The 19,921-nt window shown below is 40.2% G+C and overlaps 1 protein-coding gene across 5 annotated transcripts in view; it reads right to left on the bottom strand.

The window, feature by feature from the left end:
* Positions 1-19,921, bottom strand: part of BNC2 (basonuclin zinc finger protein 2) — a 413,802-nt gene that overhangs the window by 17,247 nt on the left and 376,634 nt on the right. For all 5 annotated transcript variants that reach the window (XM_059926408.1, XM_059926410.1, XM_059926411.1 and 2 more), the window contains one exon: positions 961-2,930. In XM_059926408.1, the coding sequence (XP_059782391.1) occupies positions 961-2,930 (1,970 nt within the window). The remainder of the gene's footprint in view (positions 1-960; positions 2,931-19,921) is intronic.

Here is a 19,921-nt window from a genome sequence, read left to right as displayed (position 1 = left end):
GCTAGTGTATCATGTAAATGATCTGTTCACAAGCTTATCTCCGCAAGGGTAGGACAACTGTGTTATCCCACCACTGACCACCTTGACACATTCCATTTATATCACATTTTCTTTAAGATTGAAAAAGACCACTGTAGGTTTAGGACCAGCTGCTTCTGTTTAAGCCCAACTGTTTCAGAGCTGCAGCTACATAGCTAAGGTGTGATGTCATCTGAAGGCTGGACATAATATATTCTAACTGATCCTCAAAGTATATGCATGCCTCCCCTTCTGTGCATAATTCCCACGACAGACTATATTTTAGAGATGTGCTCAAAGACATTGTAAAGTTAAAGTAACCCACATCACCATACCATTTCCCCGTATCAACAATTACTTTGGTCCCGTTTTCTTCTGATATTTTTATGACTCTTAAAGAATTCAAGGACATACTAAATACTCATGTAAGAACGATAACATTTCTGGTTATACCTACGGAGATGCAGGCTGTCTCGATGTCCTGGACCTATGGTTCTTTCCATCCGTAAATTTCTGTTTCTATATTGGATAAATATGTGTGTATGAAGATAATATATTGATTTAATTAAAAAGCCACATGGCAAAGCAGAAATATATATAACAGAAGCTGCGGCTTCTAAGTGAAGGTTCACGGGGAAGCAGGGAACTGTGTACATAGTTAACTTATTCACACCTAGATGCACGGAAACACACATACACACAGCACAGAGAAAAATGGCGTGCATTACTGGGTAAGATGGCATATGATTCTGCATGCTTAATCACAACAAGCACCGACTGCAACAATCCTTCACGAGCACGGCAGCTTGGGGGTCACGTGATCACTGTGGACAATCTCTACAGTGCATCAAAAACATCTAAGCTGGATTTTTTAATGTTTCAAGTCCACCATGACTGGCACCCCCCACCCCCAGCAGGAGCAGCCAATGGAGATTTACTGACCTGTCTCTGCTTCGGCGAGAGGGGAAGGCGGCATTGCAGCCAGCCACCGTGCAGACGTGCATCTCTTTCAAGTGAACGTTCCTGTAGTGAAGCTTCACGCTGTAGGAGCTTTTGAAACTCTTCTTGCACACATAACAGATTTTGGGGTCTGGGCTAGAACACAGATCACCTTCCGGGGAGAACTTTTGAGGGCTGCCGTAATTCAGAGATGATGTAAAACTCTCGTGCAGGGCTGCCATGCTGGCACCCCCGCCGTTGTACAGTCCGTACTGGCTCATGTAAAACATGTCATAAGTGGGATCTGTAAACTCTTCCTTCACCTTGATGACGTCCTGGTGAGAGGGCTCACTGTGGTTCTCGTCCGGCCTCTCACTGTTCATCAGGACTTTCTCGCTCACCTCGCCGTGCATGTGCTCATCCCCTTCCATGGATTCCTCACCGAGTTTGGGCTCCGAAGACTCAGACTCGTTCTCGTAGTCCCGCTCAGGTTCTTGGTCCTCGGAAGTCATGCTGTCGGCCCTTCTTATTTCAGTCCTTGAAATGCACCGGGTCCTGCTATGCTTAGAAAAGTCCTTCACAGACATGCCTGGACTCATTTCCTCCTGCGAGTGGCAGTGATTGTCATGGCTCCCATCGTTGACCACAGCTCCGCCATCATTGGGGTCGTCGTCTTCATCGTCAAACTCATCGGCAGTATCAATAATTTCCTTCTCGATCTTCACAGGCATGCTGGACTTCCTGGGCTTCTTCTTGGGCGCCAGGTCGGCACTGGGCTCATGAGTGGCCATCATCACTACTGGCGCTGCTGGCTCAGAGGGTAATGGGGGGAGCTGCTCTATGGTACCACTGGTTGGAATGATGGGACTGGTTGGGAGGGAGGTTGGAGGACTCACCATTTCCCCCGGGGTGAGTAAACTTCTATAAAACGGAGGAACTGGTTGGACAGTCTTTAGCCCAGAAAACACCAGCTGGCTAGGGAGAGGATTCTGTAAGACGGGGTCTAGTGGGGGAGTGGTAAAACCCATTGGGGGCCGGCCAGGGCTTGTGAGTGTGAGATTTGATTTTGTACTTGCTATGACGGGGGTGGCAGCCCCTGATGTGGCCCGAATTAAATCTTTGTCTCGGTTATTCCTTAACATAGGCATGTGAAGGCGAGGGTTAGGGTTCGCACTATGACGGTTACGGCTTCGGAGGGAGCTAAAGACCATGTTGCAACCTTCGATGGTGCACCGATGTTTGATCTTCAGGTGAACAGCGTTATAATGGATTTTGAGAGTACCTTTGTCATAGAACGTCTTCCCACACGCGTTACAGAACACTCTTCCTTTCCTAGAGGCTGACCCCATCCTTCTCATCCGGTGGATCCGGAATGAGCTTTTTGGGTGTTCGGTTTTGGACAGATCACTGACCGGGGCGGAATTCTGAATGGGGGACACGCAGGCTGGCTCAGTTTTGGGCTCCACATTAGTAATGCTGGTCAGGGCGTTTCTATTGGGCGTCTGGTCGTTCTTGTAGGGTGTGGGAGACACTTCAGATTCACTGCTCTCGTTATATTCATTCTGGGTCGAAAGGCTGGGTTCCCGCAGCCTCAGTCCTGGTTGCTCTAACAGCAGCCCATTCGGAGGCAATCCTAGCAGCGGGGCTGAGACCGGGTTTATGTACTGGAATGGCAGCAGGAAGGCGAGGCTGTTGGGGATGTTTTCAAAGTGATGAATGCTGGAAGGGTTGCTGTTCTCTAGATGGGCAAGGAGGCTGGGACTCCTGGTGCGATTATTGCTCTCAATGAAAGTTCTGATATCTGAGTCTGTCTTTGAAGACGGTACAGCTACGGCCTGCCCCTCTTTCTCCTGAATGGCCATCAGCTCCACAATGGATTTGGTTTCTCCGAACCGCAGAAACTGCTGAAGGGTGATGATTTCCTCTTCTCGAGACATGATGGCCCAGCGGTCCAGCACCTTGCCGGCAGCATCCTGGAGGCCACATCAAAGAAATGACAAAGACAAACACAAAAACTTATTGACTGTGCATGATTATTCAGTGCAACCGAAGGTGCTCTGTCTGCTCATGGAACACCGAGAGCAGAAAACAACATGCAAGCACGGTTAATACAAGTCGATCCACAAAGCATACTTTTCTGCCATGCCAATGTAGTCATTAGAGTCACAGTTAGAGAAACAGATTGAGTTTAATAATGTCAAAGCAAACAAAACATAGACCACTGGGGCTCTGTGATCTAAAATGCCTACACTACTGCTACTTTAACAACAATGGCCTATAGACTATGCAAGTATTTAGCATATATTAGTACAAGATGTGAACTCTTGCTGTGCAACCCAGCGTATGCAAAAAAAAAAAAATGGTACCTTAATCCTTATCAAACAGTGACACCATAGAAAGGAATTGAGTACATTTTTCAAATTTTATTTCTTCAGCACAAGCACTGGATTCAGTGATGTAAATTCCTTTAAATAGGAGCTATTATGTGATTTCTGGATCAAAAGGATGAACAAAGTAGCATTACCCCCCCCATACCCCCATTGCTATGCTGTATTTTCCCCCCTTTTTAATGGCTATACTTTCGTGTCATTTACCAGTAGCCTATTTCATAAGGTAGAGTAAGGAAAAACAGTAATTGCACTTTTCTGAAAATTGATTGTAATCCTGTGACTCAAAGTTTGACTTAGACTTAGCGTATTTGACTTTTTATGATCTTGTTATAAATGACAGCTATACATATCTAGAAAGTAAACATGTGATGGATTTAGATAGAATAAATGTGTAAAAAATGTTGTCTCTTAACATCCTCCTCTGATAGCAGAGGGAGTCCACAGAGAATACACATCAGTAATCACCAGACTATGTGTTGTTAAATATACATTAAAAAGCATTTCACACTTTCATTTTTGCTAGTAACTATGAGATACGCCTGGAGGTCGGACTTAAAAATCCTTCAATGTAATGTCAGGCAATCCATTTCAGTATGGATCGAGAAAAATCTATTCAAACACTTAAATAATGACTCCATCATCTTCTAGGGCACAGCTTCTTCCCACCAGGACGGGATACTCGGCAACCCTCTGTGAACAGCACTTGCTCCAACCCTTGCCTGTCACTTTACAGAAGCATAAAATCGTCTTAAATAACAAGACAAGAGCCTTATTAATTACAAAGAGGAAAATCATAACATTATAATGGAGAAACATAGCAGACATCACCCTAACCAAGTTGTCCAAGAAACATTACCCAGTGATAAGGATCATCACGGACCTTGTGTGAGATAGATACATATGTGTATATATTTATACTGAGAAGGGCACACTGCTGCTTCCGTGGCATGCTTGCCAAAAAATGTATACCTCAATCTAATTATAAGAAAACATCAGATAAACCAAAACTAAAAGGCATTCTGCAAAACAGTCGCAAGTATTCGTCAACGTGTAAATGTCGGGACAGATTTTTAAAAACTCAAAGACCTAAGATTGGTTACAGATTGGAGGAGACTAAGAAGACAGGACAAATAAATGTGAGATTCTAGGGATCCTAGACCAGAAAAAGAACACTAGTGGGAAAACTGGTAAATTTGCAATAAAGCCTCTAGATTAGTTAACAGCATGGTATCAATCCTAAATTCTTGGTTTCAACAACCGTACTCACGTAAGATGTTACGTTAGGGGAAACAGGATAAAGGGAACTGTACTATTTTTGCAATGGAGAATTCTCTCTCGTAGACCGTTCTGCTCAGCCTTGCAATATGAAATTCTCTCTGGACCACAATCGTATGGTCCGAATCATGACACCTAAAATTTGATAATAAGGCAATACTTGTCACTTATTTAAATTACTTAAAAAAGAAGCTCTAATAGTTACATGGTATTCCTTATAAGGCTCATTGCTAGCATTCTATCATTTTATATGTGTGGGTGTGTCTAGTCCTACATAAATTGTCAAATACAGATGTCCCTCCCTCATCTTGTAGGAAAAATTAGCCTTCAGATCAAACACTCTCAGACAGCTATCTGTTCACATTAGTCATACAATGACGTGTATACACGGTGACTCTGGATGATCCTGGAGTCGAGCAGTAGCCATTTTTTTAAAAGTATCGCTCACAGCAACAGGTCTCCCTTCCATTGTTTTTTGGGGCAGGGAAGTAAAGGAGAGTGTCGGTGTTGTAAATAAGCAGAGAAATAAACTGTGATTTTGCAGAGATTATCTCATTTGAGCGTTATAATAGCTTCCAGAGCTCAGCAAATGTGTAACAGATGAGACACCAGAGGTGAGATGGCTTAAGGTTGCGAAGATGCTAACTGGGGTCCAGGACTTGAACCCAGAAATTCTGACTCCAAGTTCGCTGAGGTAAGTGACTGTCGTCCATGAGGCCATTTTGCAGGTGGGCACTGAGTTTGTGATAACAAGGAACAGGACCTCTCCTGAACAAGGCTGGTCTCCAGAGCACTGTAATGCCCTCTTCTACACTATTTTTCTTTTACCATCAAATCCATTTTCTTGATTGTTCTTTTATGGAGGCTTTCACTATGGAAACCCAATCTGAGCAAGGTACAGCCATTTCTTCTTCAGGTTCTTCCCAGGTGGCCTGCACCTAAATCTGCATATCGATAATGTACTTACAGAGCTTGCAGCCTCCGGTATTAAAACAGGCCTTAGAAACCATAGCAACTGATTAAACCCACCTGAGGCATCTCCTTTCAATCACCCTCCTGTCTTCCCTCCCCTAACGGTACACAGCAGTCCCATATGGTTTCTCTTTTCTCCTGGCCTGCCACAAGGCCTGCTATTTCTAAATCTACTGCCTTTCAGACTCTTTTTGAGGCCTGAGTGGCTGTCTCCACTAAAAAGGAGACTGTTATGTTAAAGCACTTACCTCTGGTGGAAGAGGTCCAGGCTACTTTGCTGGTAGCCTGAATGATAAAAGAGAAGCTTCATTTATCGTGGTAACAGAAGCATCCATTTATATTTACACAGAAGGACAACACAGTATCTTTGTAAACAAATGTGCTTGAGGACGGGACAAATATCTACATTGCATACTCCCAACTGGAGTCCTCCTGACAGGGTAACCTCTGGATCCAGGCAATGTGAAGTGCCACCAAAGTTCTTTCCAAAGAAGCCATCATTCATCAAGATGATCTAAGACCATCACGTTCATAAATAGAGAAACTGCAGCAAGAAACAAAGTTGACTTTCTCATGCAACAGAATGGGTCTGAAAGCTCAACGCTAGGAATGAACATCAGTTTTAGCATATCCTCGGATTAAACTGGTTGAAGGGAGTTAGTTAGAAATCATCAAAGGGAAAAAAGAGAGGCCAAGGTTCTTTTTTCCTGAAGATCTTTGTGACAGAAGTAAGCACGATGTGGTGCAGTGATTCTCAAACAGTGGCTTAAGACTCCTCTGTTAAGACAAGACTTTCCATGAGTGGTCCACATGCTATTCAAAAAGGGCTAGTCTGAGGGCTATTATTTTCCTAAAACCAGTCTGCAGGTAATTAAGAGCAACCATTTGGAAACCTTCGGGACAATGGGACACTGCTGTAACAACTAAAGGCATGATCACTTCTTTTTAAAGTAATTTTTATTTTATTTTATTGAACTTAAGTGTTGGCTCAAGACTGATTGGGGGGAAACTGGTCCTTCCTCACAGATAGCTTGAGAAGTAGATATCTATAATCTAGGCCCCCTTATCATGTCAAATACACTTTACCAGAGTAATTAAGAGCCATAAAAAGAATTAGGTATTATCACAGAATAAATACTAATAAAACAAAAATTCAGTCTGTTAGGCCACTAGGAACATCCTGACTACTGACCAACTCATACTGGGATGCTGGTCTTGTGCAGAATGATAAATCACATCAGAGTGCGTAACTAGATTCTTGTCCTTCCCATTCGATTTTGTAGTTGGTGAGTCAGTTACTTTAGGCTTTCCCGTTTGTAACCAGAGTTCAGTGACCTTGAACCCTTTGCATTGGGAATTATTATTTATGAAATGAGGATAATAAGATTTACCCTGTTAAGTGAAATGCAAGGTATTAGGATAAGTATTGATTTCCTATGACAATAACTGGCTATCCTATTAATTAAAAGATGAGTAACATCAAATAATCCAGACTTATAAACCAGTTTTACTGGGTTCAGAAAAAGTATACAACACTTAAAATATTTTCATCTAAGCATTTTAAATGAAAAGACTTCCTTTTATTATTCACTGGACTGGTGATTATATCACTCAGTAGAAATCTGGCACCCAGTTCTACATGGCTCCAGCGTGATTTTCTAAAATCTTTCTTGCAGTAGGATCAATGATCATGGTTTCAATGGTTTTATTTGAGCTTTATCAAAGCACCTTATATGATGCATACTTTTAAAACCAAAGTCAAATAAGACTGATTGGTTTTTCTTATTTGAGGGAAAGGGAGAGTAGAGAAGGAAAGACGTAAAGAGATTGAAGAGAGGCCAGATAAGAGGCTTTGGGATCATTAGACTGTCAGGTGACCTCAAGCCCAGAGAATCCCCAGCCCAACAAGGAACCCATCTGTGTTCACAGCAGGCCACTAGCATGCCAGAGCACGGAGGGAAACACTGCCTTTCTTTCCATGCGTGGAAATGAGAGAGGAACACTGAACATAGCAGAGATCTAGGGCTTCTTTGCTCTAGCAGTATTCCAATTATTAAGAAATCAGCACATAGTTTAACTCTAAAAGACAGGTGCAGAATAGTTTAATTTTCTACTCTATGTAATGAACTTCTTGTCAGTCAAATTTAAGGCACAATTTAAAGAAAAAATCCAAAAACGATTAGCTAAAAACTAAAAACATTTCCCCTTTGATCTAATTGTAAAGCTTTTAATGAAATGTGGACCACCTAAAACAAAATCAGAGGTTTATGAGATGTAGTTTTTGATTTCATGTCTACATTTGCAGTGTACTATCTTAAGGAATTATTCCACCCTAACCATACTGGCAACTTATTTTCATGACCAGTTTCCCATTGGAATTTTCTATCCTTTCTCCTTCAGGATGAATTCAGATATCAAGGCAAGAGAAATGTGGTTGAGTAGAAGGTAGAGAAATGACCAAATTTCAAGCCTATCCAGCTTGGCACTCTTATCAGGTAAAACTGAACTGTAATTGCTGAGTTAAAAACTGATGAAACCATGCTATGCAAAACTTGAAACATAAATGTTGCCAGGCTTTCTAGATGTTTAAGTCTTACGGGTAAACAAATCGTGGGAGATCTACACAAAGGAATACTAACTACTGGGCAATAACGAGGAATAAACTATTGATAGAAGCATAACCTTAAGAATGAAAGAAGTCAGACCTAAAAGGCTACAGACACTACCAAGCCAGTCAGAGGAATCATTTTGGAAAATAAGACTATAAGAACAGAAAGGAGATCAGTAGTTGCCAGGGGCTGAGGGTGGCAGAAAGGGATTGACTGCATGAGAACAGTAGGGAAATTTGGGGAGTGACGGTAATGTTCCACATCATGACTATGCTGATGTGTATATGACTGTACCGATTGTACATGTAAAATTGGTATTTTTTTGCATGGAAAGTATACCTCAATGAAGTTGACTCAAAACATTAAACCATGAAAAGTGCATGAAATCTCACGACCCAACATTCACAACTTTCCCTATTTATATATGTATATAGACCATCTTCTTGTTTCCTGCATTCTGCTGTGACCAGAAAAACAAAGACACATGCCTTCCTCCCCATTCTCTCCTATCCGTAGGGGGTACACAACAATCCACTAACGTGAGGAGTAAACATGAGAATTCCTATTTATTTTTTTAACCTAAAAAGACAATTTTTTGCTAATATTACTAATTTAGAAACAGCTTTACATATATTGGGGCGCAAGCTCAGGTATTCTTACGAAAGGGGTGCGTAGTCATAAAAATCAGAGGTTGCTTCTCTACGGAGCTAATATTGACATGTGGCAGGCACGTATCATGCACACACGTCTTGTCAAACACTTTGGGAAAAGTTGATGAAGGGCAGTCAGTCAGTGAATTCACCAGAGCTCACCTTCACCTGCGCCTTTGTGCTGGCCTCTTGGTTGGGTGGATATGTGTCAAGGAAGTGACCCATAAATTAAGAAATATAACATTTAACTGTTGGGTCACTTCAGGAGCAAGTGATGGGCTCAGACTATTATCTCAGATGTCATGAACAGGGGCACTCCATCAACTTCATATGGGGGGCTGTACGTGGAGAGCTCACGGATACCACCTGAGAGTTGGATAGGGTTGGCTACGATGACTGAAAGCACTACCTACAGTTTTAAAGAAAAAAACTTACAGGAGTCATAAAACTTTCAGTCCTTGTCTCTCCCATTCTCCCACTAGTGACCTGTTTTGGAACTCACGTGGGTCCATACGTAACAAGCAGATATTTCAATTTTAAATTGGCTTTCTAAAGTCAAGTTACTTTTAAGCCTCTTCTCTTCAGCCAAACAGTTTAACTGGTCTGGGCACTCTCCACTCACATCAGAGCTATTTTTTCCCATTTTTTGTTAGATTATATTTATTTCTCTAATTTATATGACTTGGCAATCTGAAGCGTGTACGGGTCAAAGTTTGTGTGTCTGTGTGCCTGCGTGTGTGTGTACGTGTGTGTGTAAGCAGGCGAGAAGGGGAGATGAATAAAAATGGTGAAACAAAAAAAATTCTTATTGAAAATAATAGATTCTGGGAAGCACTTAGGGAAAATTTTTTAAGCAATATTGTGATAATTTCTGAGAAACACTTGAAATTATGTGGGAAAACAACTTGGCATGCTTATTTGTTTTAGCAAATTTACATTTAAACACATATTTCCGGGAGGGCACTGACTGAGAAAGATGCACCACTAGCATAATACAATATACATTGGAGCAGTTTGCTTGTGTAAGTAAACAAAATTACACTCTTCTTTATTCACACAGAGTTCTTTTATGTGATTGTGTTTTCCCAGTGTTTCAGCCTAATGTTTCCAGGCCAGCTGAAACAACTGTAATATCTGTAGGCGGAGTGAAGCATACTCATTTATACCATGATTGCACCAAATGGTTCAAATTAGACTTGATAAAAAAAAAAATCAACATTTGTTTTGGGAAATGAAAACCCTACTCAATTTCCATGATTTGGAAATTTGTGTTTTGCAGAATTTCTGAAGAGCATCACTTTACCTTCAAAATACAATGTTGACCAGCCCATTCTTGCTTCCTCTGCCCGTCCTCTTGCTTTCTCTAGGACAGAGGTGTCCCATGAGAAAGAATCAATGGAGTGTGGCACAGACAGAAAGGAAAACTTCCAAAGAAAAATCAAGACTGGACTTTGTTAACATTTATGCACATTTATCCCTTTTGGAAAACAAGTATGCTTTCCTCATAAACCCAAGCCCATCGTTGTCATGAAATGAGTGTGTGGACATCAGAGCTACGTATATATTGGCTGGCTGTGATTACAAAAGCTGGTGCTAAATTCAGTACGCCCAGATTATAAAGAACTTGCTTGAAATACCTTTCCAATTCCTCTTTTTTTTCCCCCAAGGAGAAATGAACTCTATAGGAATATCCACCACTGGTTAAAATGATAGAGCTCTCAGAAAACTTTGCATTAAAGAAGTTTCTGTCAAGATGAGAATCTTACTAGTCCTTGCTAACACTGAGATGTCCTCTCTATACTGTTTGCACATAGGGATCAACTTTAAAAGTTACTTATCATGTACATGTACGTGTACACGAACATGCACCTGCACAAAAAGACTACCATCCGGGAGTCACTGCACGAAACATTATAAATCAGTCATTATAAGATTAAAAATGCTCAACAATGAAGAACGGTAGTATACTAAGGTAAGGCATATCAAATTACTTGCAAAAAAAAGTACAAAGTTAAGGAAGGCTTCTTGGATGAAACTGGAAGTTTGAAGGGAATGGCCCTTGACTGCAGTTGGGGGCAGAAGGAAAAAGCAACATGGTAACTTTATGTGATTTTTAGGTGTGGCTTTGATAGATTTTTCAGTATATAAATTTCTATCATTTCTTTCTTTGATCCATATTTGAATCTATTTTTTAGTGAAGATATACTTTAGAAGAAAAACATTATTGATAAATTGAACAATACAACCTCCCCAAATGATCACCTCTGACCAAGATAACATCAAAATGCCAGGGCACTAGTTTTAAATGGTTCTTGTGATTTTTAAAACATATTGTTTGACTTTTGATAAAAAATTCACTTTGTTATAGAATGTTCTTGACTATGGACCAGATAAGAATATATAATTAATTCATAGAGGACTATCACTTTTCCCCTAAGTAACAGTCTGTACAGCATTTTTATTTTAAAAACTGTGATTATGATAGATCACTCCGGGGTTACAACATATTTAATCATAGAAACTCCAGCTAAGCTCTATTAAAGGCCTGTCAGGATTTCTTCTTTGTACCCAGGAATTTTAGCTTGTCTAGCTTAAAACCAGCTCTATGCATTTCCTCTATGGGTATCTGTTTGCAAATAAATAAAGCATAAAAAATTTTCAGAGGAGTAAATTATTTTCTTCAGTGCATTTCAACAATTGCATTTCAAAGATTCCAAGGTATTTTTCAAATGACCTAGCTCCATTGTAAATCAAACCTGAGAAACTTTTAAAGACACCATACATTTTAATATTTAATAACAGGGACTTCCCTGGTGGTGCAGTGGGTAAGACTCCGAGCTCCCAATGCAGGGGGCCAGGGTTCGATCCCTGGTCGGGGAACTAGATCTGCATGCCACAACTAAGAGTCTGCATGCTGCAACTAAAGATCCTGCGTGCCGCAACTAAGACCAGGCACAGCCATAAATTATTTATTTATTTTAAAAAATTGATAACAGTATCTTAGGAATCATGTAAGTTTCAAAATAGAAAATCTTAAATCCAGCTGATCTTCATTCCTAGCATATCAACCTTTAATATAAAATTACCTGTGAGCCTCTAAGCACAGAATATCTAACCCTTTACTAATAGGCTAAAACAGAATTTGTATCTTCAAGTTCCAAATTTTGATTATGCTTAATATAACTTACTCATATTCAACCTTTCCCAAGAGGAAAATAAAGAGCATAAGTGAATGACACCTGAATTCTAGTCTTCCTTTGCCAGTGACCAGCTGTATGACTGTCAAATCACCGATACCCAGTTTCGGTTTTCTCACGGTGTAAATAAGAGAAACTAAACTTTACCAAACTTTCTAAGCCTCACTAAACCCAAATTCCCTTATTTGACTATTTATTCCTAGAACCTGGACATACAAGACACTTCAATTAAAATGTTTCAAACCCTAAACTAAAATTTTTCCTTTTAACCAACTTGTGTACGTACAACTTATTTTCAGAATATCTGTGCGTATGACTGAAAATATGCCCTCATCCGATTACTGTATTGTTCTATTAATATATTCTGGATGCTTCCTTTGATGCTTCTTATCGGTGATGTGATTAGCGGTACTAATTCTTCTGGATTAATGTTTACTCCTGGTCAATTTAATGATCAGTTCAAGTGAAAACTTCACTTGAAAACTAGGGAAACTGCTCAAGAAGTTCCTACGAGGCCTTGGGAAGCGGCCCCCCCACCCCAAATCATCACATCAATAGGGTTTGTGAAAATTCTGTAAAACTTGAGACTCAACCATTCCAAAATAAATATGTTATACCGCCATAAAGCTATATAAGTAAATATCTGTAGATTTCCAGCAATCTCTGCAGTTCCAAGAAACAGCAGTATTTGTATATAAGACCCTCCCCCTCAATTAAACCTTTCAAATAGACACAGGTTATTTTGGAGATGATCACCATTGAGATGCTAGGGAGTAAATCATTTTATGGTTCAGGACAACAAAGGAACAGTTTGAAATCCTCAGAGAAAACACTAGAAACGGGAGGAGGGAGAAGGATGCGCCCTGCAAGTGGTCTTGTTTTCTTCTCCCCTCAGACATACAGATAAAACCTGAGTCCTTGGACAGCTATAAATCTGCTTGCTTTGCAATAAACAACACTCACCAGAGCCCTTGCTAGCATTTTTGCTTTGAGCTCTACATCTTCTAGTTTACCTTTCTTTCCATAACCGATGTTCTGCCACTGAGTTTGTAGAAAGCTTCTGTCTATCTAGGCGTCTGTGCTGGGGCTTTACGTATCTAAACACAAACTGCCAGAGACCCTGGCATTTCCTGATGGGCTTTCTTATAATGTCTGATAAACAGCAAAAACGGGTGCAATTTTTTTTTTTTTTTTTTTTCACGATGAAGGTGATTTTCAACATTAGGTAAGGGCCAAAACCTTGGAATGAATTCAAGGCCACAACCTTCAATCTCTGTCTGAAGTCTGTCTGTACAACCAAGATCCTCAATACTGGTATGTTATCCCAGCTTCCAAAGCTTGAACGGCCAATTCTGGCTCACGTATTATACTTTGAATCACTCCACAACTGAAACTGACTGAACAACCCTAAGGAACTTTAACATATTCATTAGGATGTGAGGGAGCAGGGGCAGAAAGGAACTGAACACTCACTAAGCAGTATTCGATAAAACACACACAGGACGGAGTGTGTGATTGAACAGAGAGATATATTGAGATTTAACTTTGTTCTTCTCTGGGTGTAAGAATGGCAGTAGAACACAAAGATTAATTTCCTGCTTTAGCAGTCATCAGGGAACAACACATTATTACTTGTAACACATACACAAGGCTGTTGATGGATATACTTTCCTTTGATTGCTCAGATTAAATGTGTTCCTATAAAAGGCACCCTCACACGTGTGTGTGTAATTATAAATCTACGTACGTGTCATCAGTTTGAGTTTCTATGTACTTCTAAGCAGCTATCAGTGTAGCTATTATACATTTTATTTGGTCGCAAAATAGAGGTGATTTTGGGGTTGGTGGCTGACTGAAGAAACAGAGATCAAAAACGGAAAAAGCAGAGTAAATAATCAACATATGTTACTATAACCCCAAACTCAGAAATCCAAAATAGAGGAGGGGGAAGCATGCATTATGGAGCACAAGGTAATAACCGCGTCTGTATGCCTTAATACCCTCTTGTCCCAGCAGTCCTGACTTTTGAAGCAGCCCACTTCTCCACATTAACGGGAGTCATTTGGAGAGCAGCAAACGTGCCATTAGAAGCACTTTTACAAGTGTATATTCATCCACCAATTAGCTTAATGTGGCCGCTTTCTGCATATTTTCTATCCAGGCTTGCACAAATCTTATTAATATTTCCCCCTAGCGCTTTGACAGATTACCTTGTCATTACGCATCCTGGAGCCTTTTAAACAATATGGGTAAACTACTGTTTGTGAGGTTAATGACAATTATCCCCTAATTACTGCATAAGTCACTCAGTCCACTTTATCTCATAGGCAGGGTTCTGCTCTGTGTATCTGCCATTGTGTCACCGTAAATGAATCTTGTATTGCTATGTTTATCTGCCATTGCCTTGTAAATTATACTGACAGAAGAATGAACAAATTACTGCATGTCATCACTTAAATACTGCTTCTGAAATTTAAAAAAAAGAAAAAAAAAGCAGCTTCGGCACAGTGCTTGAACTGTGATTTTAGCAGATCACAATTAGTAAAAACGTATTTAATGTTTTCTGTTATATTTCAAGGCAGATAGCTTGGAATTTATAGTGAAGTCACAACAATGGCACTGGGGGGTGAGTGGAAGGTGAAGAACAGTGGAGGCCAAAGAAACAAAGGGTGAGAACAGAAATAGAAAGGCCAGCCCAACCTCCTGAATACATTTCCTATCATGTCATCATCATATCATTCCTATGTCATTCTTGAAGTATTTTCCAAGAGTCTTCAATTCCAAATCAAATTTCATGGGTTTGGGATAAGCCACACCCTTCAGCTAGAATAATTTTTTTTGAGGGGGGCGGGGTTACTTATAGCCAGTCCAGACATAAAACACAGCAACTGTGTAATTGATAAGAGATAATATAATAAAGGCCACAGGCTAAGCCTATTTCATTGATACATTTTTAAGCATTATTAAACAGGTTCACAAACACTGTTTCCAAAGTTGCATTGGAAATTGTTTAACTGTGTTTACATCAATGAAATTAGTTTAGTCCACTGCTGCATCAGGGTAACTACATCTGCTCTGATACAATTTACAGGGAAAATAGGACAATCTGATCATCTTTAAAAAGGTAAGACAGATTGAGTCCACTGTGAAGAAGCTGGAAGAATTTGTTTTTAACCAGAAATCTGTGATTTTACAGCTTATCAGGTGAACAAATGTTTGCATGAGAACAGGCAGAAATATCTGGCTTCCTGAGATGACTGCCATTTAATGAGTATCTTAAAACATTGTGAAATGAGAAACATTCAAAATGCCTCCATTTAAATGACACCAAGATGGCTGACAACTGGCAAGCATAAGTAACAGGGCCGTGCGCATCTGCAGGATAGCTTTCGACTCTTAACTAGTTGGGCATGTAGAAAGCTTGCATCAAACTGCCTTATGACAGCCACAAGTGTGTAAGGGAGGGCTCGCAGCACTGATGATAAAGCTGTTTGGTGGAAGCATGCACACACGCATACACAGTACCTGCTGGGGCACTCACTGAACAGGTTGGAAGAAAAAGCTGCAGGAGAAAAGGAAAACAAGAAAGCCAGAGTTGATGGCCTGGCCCAGGGGCCTTGTGGATTCCAAGCAAACCCCTAGGGCTCCCTCTGATCCCCAAAGACTGATCTTAGTGTCTGTTCGGAGATCAGTCAATGCAGCTTCAACCAAGCAAGTGCTGCAGGCAAAAATGAAAGCGCCATACAATGTTCTTTGCTTTTAGTGTGTTAAGCCAAAGTTAAGAGTTACATCAGTTACACCAGTTAAGACTGACTTCACTGTGACAACCACTAAGGGGTTAAATTTTTCCTGATTTTTTTTTTTTTTTTTAAACTATCTAAGCTACCTATGGATATAGAACTGAGGAAAGTGGATTTCTTTCTTCCTTTCTTTTTTTTTTTTTTTGGAAAGTGGCTTTCTAAATCATTAATTTTCTTTTTCTTTTAACATTGGATTTTCTTGCCTTTTTTTTTTTAAACCTTGCTAATGGTGTAGCCACTCTGCTCGGTTAGGGAAGGCGGAGATGGTGTGCATTTTAGGGGATATAAGCTCTTGGTTTCACCTCAGAGAAGATGAGTACAAACAGTACTTTCTTGAGTTTGTGAAGTCAATGCCAGTTACAGAAAGGGAGACAGTCCTGGAAGGATCAATATAAGTGCCCAAAGGAATCTGGATGAAGACAGCCATTAAGAAAACAAATAGGATTTCCCTGTTCACTTTAATCCACTCTTTACAGACTTTCATCCAATTTCCAAAAACTGAGACTGACAATATTTCACTCCCCTTCCTAACAAACCTTCAGGGGCTTCCTACTGTGAACAGAATAAATAATAAATTTCCTTACCTGGCATTTGCAGTCCCCTCAATACAAACCCAGCCTACCTTTCCTACACCATCTCCTGCCAAGACCTCTGAAGCTCCAGCTACAAAGAGCTTCTTGCCATAAATACCAAGTTCAGCAAAATCTCATCTACTTCTGAAGCCTCTGCTTGTGACACCATCCTTCCCATCCTTCAAGACCCAACTTAAATGAACCTCTCTCTGAGACGGTACCATTTTCCTTCCTTCTCCCCACTCCCAGCAAGAATTACCTGACCCTTCAGCAAACTACTTATACTTCTATGTCATGTGTGTCTCTTTACCACAGGATTATTGTACTTTATATCCCCACTGCCAAGATGAATCAATACTGAATGAATTCATTAATACCATGAATGCAGGAGTTGGGAGGAAATTTAGAGGTCATCTAATGCCACTTTTTAATTTTACAGATGATAAAATTAACAAATAAGTATCTTGCCCAAGTTCAGGAAGCTAAAGTGTGAGGAGCTAACTTGAGATAATCCGTCCAGCTCGCATGACCTGGTCTAGTGCTTTCCCCACAATACTATCCCTTTTCTCCTGGCGTAATGATTCTTGACTCAGGAGGGAGAACATCCACTCCATTCTACTGCCATGCCCTGGGTGTGAGTAGATTCCAATCAACTGGGACTCTCTACCCCACACCAGCCCTACCTGGAAGCCATTTCCCCCTGGTCTGGACTCCCCTGCTGACCATCAGGAAGGTATCCAACACAAATGGGAAGTGATTCCCCAAGATCACTGGTGCAGGGAGGCAGCTTCATTACCAGTGTGCTGGGGGTGAGAAAAAGTTGAGAACATCAGCTTTAGCCATATATATATGTGTGTGTGTGTGTGTGTGTGTGTGTGTGTGTGTGTGTGTGTGTATGTGTGTATATATATGTGTATATGTGTATATATGTGTGTGTATATGTGTATATATATGTGTGTGTATATATATATATATTTCTTTTTTTCTCTCTCTCTCTCTGCAAGTACCAGAAAATTATCTAATGCTCTTGAAAAATGCTTTTGGTATGACATTACATTTATGTTGGTCATTTTGGGGATCAAAGTTAAATCCTGGTATACAAGAAACTAAAAAGCAAATGCAACAGTGTCCTGCACATGGTCAGCATTGTGTATTTGCTTACAGAGTGAAGACATGCATTAAATTAGTTTAATTTAGACACATAAATGACAAGCCACCACAGTTAGAGACGTGTGTGCATGCACATCCTTCCTTCCTTCATTTTATCTGCTGAAAATAACTTTACACTTATTAATTCTTGAATCCTCATCGGCTCTTCCCGTCAATCCTGCTATTTCTCATCTCTGGCCTGCATCTGCTCTATCACTTTTCTGAGGAAAACGTCAAGTCTGAGGGTTTCTTTAGGGATTCTGCCTGAAGACCCAGCTGCTCAAGAAGAACTGTCCTCTCAATTCTGAAAACAAAACAAAATCTGAAACACACAAAGGCATGGAGGCCAATTTTTTTTTTTTTAAACTGAAAATGTTATTTTCAGGCTCTGAGACTGCTCTAAATAATACACAGTTGACCCTTGAACAATGGGGTTAGGGGCGCTGACCTTCCGAACAGTCGAAAATTGGTGTATAGCTTGTAGGTAGCCCTCCATATAGGAGGTTTGGTTCCTCTGTATCCGTGGCTCCACATCTGAGGATTCAACAAACTCTGGAATATGTAGTACTGTTGTATTTACTATTGAAAAAAATCCGAGTGTAAGTGGACCCACGCAGTTCAAACCTGTGGGTCAACCGTAGTCAGTATACTAGAGTTCAAGGGTCAACTGTAGTCTCTGGGCTTGGTTTTCTCACATATGAAATGGGTAAAAATAGCTACCTGCTAGAGTTCTGAGGGTTAAAGAAAAATAATAATGCCTACACTTTGTTGAGCCCTTACAATGAGTCGGAGGGAATCTAGTTAACATGTATGTATTATGTTCATCTACACTCAAATCAGGTTTGAGGTACTATTACCAAATCCACTTTACAGATGGAGAAATTGAGGCACATCAAAGTTCATTAATTTGCCTAAGGTCAGAAAGCTAGTAATTTCTGGAGCCAGAATTCCAACCAGCGATCTGAGTCTAGGACTACACTGAAATGCCTTGCACAGAAGGCACTCCTGTTTGCTGCCCCCATGCAAGCCTCCACATCAGGGCCTTTCCTGTTTTCTCTTTTCCCACTGTTCTCTCTGAACTGAAATCCAGGCTTGGATAACTCAGTTGTCCAGTCACATACCTGTCTCTTTAATACCTATTCTCACAAGCTTAAGTAATGTCCCACATTACTTCCTAACTGGATTATTTTAATCATTCCTCATTCTTCCCATTTATTCTTTTCATCTCACTTACATTTTGACTACATTCTGATGTCAAGTTGCTTTCCCTAAAGTTCACCTCTGGTCACATTACAATCTCTCCCTCCAAACTAAACTTCAATGGCTCCCCTCTGCTAAATGATTTAAGCATAAATTCTTCACGCTGGTGTTCAAGAACTGCCCTAATCTAGCTCTTAAGTCTTACTTCTCTTGTGCACACTCTGCCATTGGAACTGGACAAGTCAGCTGTCAGTGAACACACGACACTTTCTCACCACACCACATTTTTGTTTATTCTGTCCCTTCCACTTGGAAGGCTGTCATCAATTTTCTGGGGGCCCATTATCATCCAAGGCCCTCTTTTCAACGATTACTTCGATCATAAATCCTGTGATCTATCCAGAATTCCCATCTGCTTTTCATGTGATTTTTTTTTTTACCATATTCCATTTTACAATATATCAGTAACGTGCAATCTCAGATAATCCCTTACAGTGTAACCAGACGCTTGAGTATAAAGGCTCCAGAACACTCATCTTTATACCCCTATAGCAACTAGGGCTGTGCCTTGCACATTTTAAATAAATTATGTTGGCTTTATATTTAATTCATTTCTGTTGACAACTGACCACTTGTCATTTCTATAAACCCACTATCTTTAGACAGATGCTTACTAGATATCTAAAATAGTATGAGTCCAAAACCTAAGTTGTCCAACACCTGGTTAGGCAGTCACACACGCAAAGGCAGATATCCAGAAGTTTTATACTATGTACTTAAGAAATAAAAATATAAATATTTTCCAATGGAAGTAAAAAATTCATTTTTCTCAAAATATTTTGAGACCTTGGTTGGGCCTATGCTTCTGAGTTCACTTTATCACCAGATTATTTACAGGTTCAGGGACAAAAACTTAAATTTTCTCAAATGCAAAAGGGAAAGACAATACAGAAAAAGAGTGACTGTCATAGGAAAGTGCGCTAGGAGGGGAAAAAAAAAGAAATTTAGGGATGAGGAACTAAGTATTGGAAAGAGAGCTCAAAAATGCAAATACAGAATATGAATATACATTTAAAATTTGACAGACTAGAAACAGTTTCCACTTGTGGCCAACAATGAATTACTCAATGTTAAAACTGAATTATTAGAA

This window comes from Balaenoptera ricei, chromosome 6 (genome assembly GCF_028023285.1).
Source record: "Balaenoptera ricei isolate mBalRic1 chromosome 6, mBalRic1.hap2, whole genome shotgun sequence".
NCBI classification, from domain to species: Eukaryota; Metazoa; Chordata; class Mammalia; order Artiodactyla; family Balaenopteridae; genus Balaenoptera; species Balaenoptera ricei.
The sequence above is the reverse complement of the archived record's forward strand: the minus strand, read 5'-3'. Positions and strand labels throughout refer to the sequence as shown.